The sequence below is a fragment of the Helianthus annuus genome, chromosome 16 (genome assembly GCF_002127325.2).
Source record: "Helianthus annuus cultivar XRQ/B chromosome 16, HanXRQr2.0-SUNRISE, whole genome shotgun sequence".
Lineage (NCBI taxonomy): Eukaryota > Viridiplantae > Streptophyta > Magnoliopsida > Asterales > Asteraceae > Helianthus > Helianthus annuus.
Window position 1 is genome coordinate 185,967,418 of NC_035448.2, and position 6,000 is coordinate 185,973,417.

General features: G+C 32.3%; 1 protein-coding gene across 3 annotated transcripts; it reads left to right on the forward strand.

Moving 5' to 3' along the window:
- Positions 1-1,475: 1,475 nt before the first annotated feature.
- On the forward strand, positions 1,476-5,326 carry LOC110882480 (calcium-dependent protein kinase 32). 3 transcript variants are annotated; one of them, XR_002560107.2, is made up of 6 exons: positions 1,476-1,956; positions 2,279-2,383; positions 3,089-3,130; positions 3,461-3,613; positions 4,239-4,355; positions 4,581-5,326. XR_002560107.2 is itself a non-coding variant. In XM_022130490.2 (5 exons), exons 2-5 carry the CDS (start codon positions 2,335-2,337, stop codon positions 4,298-4,300), a joined length of 306 nt encoding a protein of 101 aa, XP_021986182.1. In that variant the 5' UTR covers positions 1,476-1,956; positions 2,279-2,334; the 3' UTR covers positions 4,301-5,326. The 3 variants fall into 3 exon arrangements, 1 of the variants encoding a protein (XP_021986182.1); XM_022130490.2 differs by having other exon boundaries at positions 4,239-5,326; XR_002560112.2 differs by lacking the exon at positions 3,089-3,130 and having other exon boundaries at positions 1,479-1,956; positions 4,239-5,326.
- The last annotated feature ends 674 nt before the right edge of the window (positions 5,327-6,000 follow it).

A 6,000-nucleotide genomic window follows, 5' to 3' on the forward strand; every position in this document is an offset into this window, starting at 1 on the left:
AGACTATGTTTTTAATATAATATTCTTATTATTTTTGAAAGATATATAATGTGGATGTTGAATCATGTAGAAGACAAAAATATTGTATGAAACCTACAAGACATTGAGGGAAGAAAAGTGACATTGGCTTAAAAAGTTAAAAGATAATTTAGTCTTTATTTCACTTGAAACAACTTATTCTATTGATTTTCAAACAAGTATAACTTTTTTTAGATATTAGTATTTTTTTAAAAAATTACACCGTATTACCAAGCATTTTATTCTCTTTAATTCGAGCAGTCTATTGCTATTGTTTTATTTAAATTAATTGCAGGATTTTGAATACACATTAGTTCAAAACGTGATTACGTGATTTTAAATGTCCAACACATGACTACGTGATTTTGAATACCAATTACGTGATTACACTTTCAATATAAATCCATTACTTTGATTACACATTCAATATGATTTTTTATAACTGATGTTATTATAATTATGCTTATTACGTAACCACTCAGCGTGTTTCACATAAAATACTATAATGAAATCACATAATCACGAAATAAATATTCAAAATCACGTATTCACGGAATAATACATAGTCAACTATTTTTACGTAATTACGTAATCACTTAATGTGGTTTCACAAACTACAATGAAATCACGTAATCACGTAATCGGTATTCAAAATCCTGTATTCAAAATCACATAATCACGTAGTCATGTGCTGGGTATTCAAAATCACGTAATGGGTATTCAAAATCATGTAACTTTTTTTTCAGAAAACTATAGCAATAGGCTGCTCGAATTAAAGAGAACGAAATGCTCGTTAATACGATGTAAATTTTTTAAATTAATATTAACGTATGAAAAAGTTATAGCCGTTTTAAAATCAAAGGGGAAAGAGTTCAAATAAGAAATGACCAGAATACCCTTTCTCTATTTGTTTCTACAATTTTTTTACTTGTTTTACTCTAAGATTTATGAAAATGTCACCGCTTAGTTTGAGCCATTGATCTTAGAAGATCAATGGCTGATCTTCTCCCATATTCCTCGTATAAGATGACTCTATTGTACAGGAGCCTCTCTCATATAATGTGAAAGGATTTTTTAAGAGTGAATTTCAAGGATTGTCCTTTATCTTTATACCCATTTTCAGACGCTGTCCTTTATCTTCAAAATTGACGAGTTTTATACTTTATGTTTCAAATCATACACGTTTTGTCCTTTAGCCCTAACCCAGTTAGATTTTTCTGTCAAATCTGGTCATGTGCAATGCACATGAGGGTAACTTTGTCTTTTCACCATATTCTTTAAAAATACATGTAAAATAAAAAAATCTCTATCTCTAATAAAAGAACTAGGTTTTGCCACTTGGCACCCCCACATTCACCCTAAACACATGTCAACACCACAAGCACCCTTCTTTCTCTCTTTCCTACTTGGCAACTTCTGCCTTCATCTACATCCATGTGTCAACTTCTGCTTGAAACCAGTGAAATGTTTGGGCGGCCTAATCAGAGGTTCAAAATTTTTCATTCAAATTTCAAATTGCAAACCCTTTCGTTTCTATCTTCCCCTTTCTCTCTCTTCTCTCTCGAAACCCAAAAACTCCTCTCTCCTTCGTTCTTTAACTATTCTTTCATCTTCAAACCCTAAAACGCAAAATTGGTCAGATTTTTCTACATGAAATAACTTTTAGGGGGCTACAATCAAATGAACAAGAGGCTGAGAGGTATTGGTTTTGTCATAATCAAAAGAAGGATGTAGGCGTAGTGATGAACTAGGTTTTGATAGGAGTTTCAAGGGCAAGTTTTTGAGTGTTATTTTGCTTATTGGCTTAAAAGAAATTATGGTAGAGAGATAGAGAGGCAGGGAAAAGACACGACGGTGGCGTTTAGGGTTCCGCCGCAAACACAACGACTGTGGCGACTGTGGTTGACATCGTGTCTGATGCTTTTTCAGCAGAATTCGGTATTCATTTTTTAACCTTAACATAGGTGGATGATGGTGGTGGTTGTTTGCAATTTGGATAATGGTTTAAAAATATATTATCCGTTTTGTGTGTTATGATAAATAATCTGCTATCTTTCATAAGTGTTTGGTCTATTTTAAGCTAACAAGAATGTAGATGCTTTTTTTTAGTTTTTAAAAGTTATCTGAATTATGTACTTTTCCTCTATCCTCTGTGAATATTTTTAATTTGATTTTGATTGTTTATAGGAATTAACTTTACACTATGTTATCATATCTAAGTAATTCCAGTTTAACTCATATAATTACTTTTAATGTATAGGTTTTCAGGTTCAGACCCTTAAAAAGGGTGGTAGACCCACATAAAAATGTGAAGTTATGAAAGAGGTTCCTAATGCATCAATTCTCAGCAGCTATAATGTTCCCAGTAAGATTGTTTATACATTTATAACCTCTTGAATCATTTTTGCCCAAAAAATTGGATTATTATTGTTACGATATGACTTTTGTAATCGTTTGTACCCATTTTGGTACAAACAAAGTCATTAATGTCTCCGCTGATGGATTTTCCATTGACAATTTGTTAGACCTCTCCGACAAGGAATGTAGTAATCTGGGTGATTCGGCGACCTTGTGTCTCTTGCCAATAACTAGATCCCGTTGGTCGGATAAGTCATTAATAATTCATGATTACAATTTAATGCATGGAAACTAATCTAAACTTTTTTTAAATAAAAAAGTTTTTTGATTAATAAAGTCAGTCATCCTTTCATCATTTCATGTTTGGTTCAATATTTCCAGATTGATAAAATGGGTGTCGTGAGCCGGTCATCAATGTTTCTGCTCAGAGTTTCACAGTTTTAAGATTATTTTATTCGATTCCCAGGAAGTGTCGAACCGAACTGTCGTAAAAACTGAGTCAAGTCGGTCAACCACTTAGAGACAAGTTAATTTGCTTTACATTGCTGCTTGTAGCTTTAATAGTTTTGAATGGTTCCAATATAATATCACTTTTGGATCTTGATCTTGATTTTGAACGATTCAAAGATAATATCACTTTTGGCGACTTTTTATCCATATGATCAACTTCACCCGTTTAAGTGGAATATTTGAAATCCTTTGCAAATTTCAGGTCAAACGGCACATGATGGCCCGTATGAGGTTCAAAGAAGAGGTTATAAGCGTTTAAATGCACGTCAGGGCACTTTCGTCATTCATTTTAATTAATTTTTAAAGCCTACTCATTTGATCTGTTTCCACCTAAATGATTGGGTAACAGGTCAAAACGATTCGGGTCCGATGAGTAACTATAAACACAGATCAAAACGAGTCAAGTTGGGTTGACACATTTTTTGTCCCTTTTTCTTGAATTTTTCAAATATTTCATATGTTAAACATAATTACAAAAATCTACAGTATAATAATACTTCTATTAAACTTTATTCGACTTTATATAGGAAGTAGTAATTATATGGTTTAAAATTCGGTCTGTTTTTTATTGCAGAAACTGAGCAAGGAGTTGCACAAGCAATTATTCGATCTGTTGTAGATTTCAAACGGGATCCTTGGCCTATAGTATCTGAAAGTGCAAAGGATCATATTAAGAAGATGCTCAATCCTGACCCAAAGTTACGTCTTACAGCACAAGAAGTTCTTGGTAATGTCAAAATCCTTTCTTTTTTCGTGCAACAGGTCATAGTGGGCCATTTGAGTAACAGGTCGAAAGTCAAAATGGGTTGACTTGAAACACCTTTTTACCAAATATTTAATTAACAGCTGCTGGGCCAAATATGATCTAATAATGGTATTTTAATAATATGCATATATATATATTTAATAAGTTGATTCAGGAGGTTTATGCTCAAGAAGTTATTAGTATAGATCAAAATGGGTCAAGTCCAAATGGGTTGGGTACAGACTGAAACAAGAAGGGTTGGGCTAACTTGAATCTCTTTTTTACAGAAACACTTTATATAATAGTTGGTGTGTCTTGTGTCGAGTGTCAAGTTGTCGACCATGATTGATTGCTAAATTATTATTGTTTCAATAATAATATGATTCTTTAATAAATTGATTTAGAAGGTTTCATGCATCAAAAACACACTTTAGGAGACTTTTTCGCGTTTCCTTTTAGGTTAATATTTAACCGATAAAGAAAAAAGTAGCCTGATTCGTAAGTAAATGAGTATAATGGCACGTGTAATATCCGATGGTCGTATGTTACGCTTCTTGATTTATTTTGAAATATCTTATGATTTTTCTTATTTCTTTTTTTATTATAGATCATCCATGGATACAAAACGCCAAAGAAGGCTCCAAATGTTTCTTTAGGGGAAACCGTTAAAGCAAGACTCAAGCAATTCTCCGTAATGAACAAGCTGAAGAAAAGAGCTTTAAGGGTACTTTAAAAATTCATTTTATTCCGGTTTTGTTTATTATTATTATTAAATTTTTCTACCCGCGAAGCTCGCGGGCTCTAACCTAGTATTATATATCATAACAAAAGCCCTCTTCCTCAAAGCAATCCCATTTCAAAGCCCTAATTTCTCTTCAACAACCTGCAACAATTCACATCCCATTTCAACTATTCCTCAAATCACACCCCATGTGTTGTCATTAAATAGGATCAACTTTCAAGCATCCACCCCGAAGTGCTTTTATTTCTTTCGAAGATAAAGCGACTTTCAGTCAGGGAAGACAATGACGATCCCAAGCTTAACAATGTAAGTGCAACATCAATCTCAAGTGAGAAAAATTTTGTGACATTGAAGAGCATACATGTCGAATCATACACGCTTCATCTTGCTGCCGATGTATCTGGCAATCAAGATGACACATAATGCAACTACTATATGTGGAAACAAAGGTTTCCTGTGAAAATATTTTTCATTTACCTCGTTGACCAAGTCTCTGGGATAACAAATATTCATAATCTAAGCAGATTTTCTCTTAGCTTCATCAAGGGAAAATATTCTCTGGGATAACAAATGGAATGAGGGAATTCTTGATTGTGTGCCTGTTGCCTTTTTGAATTCATTTACCTCGTTGATCAAGTCTTCTGAAACTGCTCATATTTCTAGTCTTCCTATTCAATTTAGGTTCTTACTTGTCAAAGAATCCTCTCACGCAAAACTGAATCATGTTCGGGATGCACTTAAGGCCAAACTTATGAATGAGACTATTAGGGTTTTGAAATGGGATTGATTTGGATAAGAAGAGGGATTTGAGGAATAGTTGAAATGAGGTGTAAATTATTGCAAGTGGTTGAAGAGAAATTAGGGTTTTGAAATGTGATTGATTTGGGGAAGGAGCGGGCTTTTGTTATGATATATAATATTTTTTTTCTTTTATATGTATTTTTAAAGAATAGGGTGAAAAGATAATTTTACCCTCATGTGCATTGCACATGAGCAGATTTAACAGAAAAATCTAACTGGGTTAGGGTTAAACGACAAAACGTGTATGATTTGAAAACATAAAGTACAAAATTCGTCAATTTTGAACATAAAGGACATCGCCTGAAAATGTGTATAAAGATTAAGGACAATCCTTGAAATTCACTTTTTTTTTTTAATTTAAAAAAACTTGATTTACACATTTCCTTTTACATCTTTAGCTTATTTAATTATAGGAAAATTGGTTTTTAATAAACCAACCTTTGCCCCGTTGGTAAATAATAATCTTACCTACGTAATTGGTATGCAATAATCCTACCTATCAACATGTTGGTACTCAATGAACTTTCGTTAATTTTTTTTAACTGAAATTAGTTTTTAAGTTTTATTTATTACACAAACAGTCACTGTAGTTGTAATTTATTAGTTTTAATTAGTACACATATGTATATATAAAATTTAATTACATGGCCCTTGACGTTTTTTTTTGTTTTACAAAATAGTTAAAACTAGTAAATTATAACTACATGGTTGTTTGTGTAATAAATAAAACTTAAAAACTAACTTTAGTTAAAAATAATTAACGGAAGTTCATTAAGAACCAACATGTTGATAAATAGGATTATTGTATACCAATTACTACGTAGGT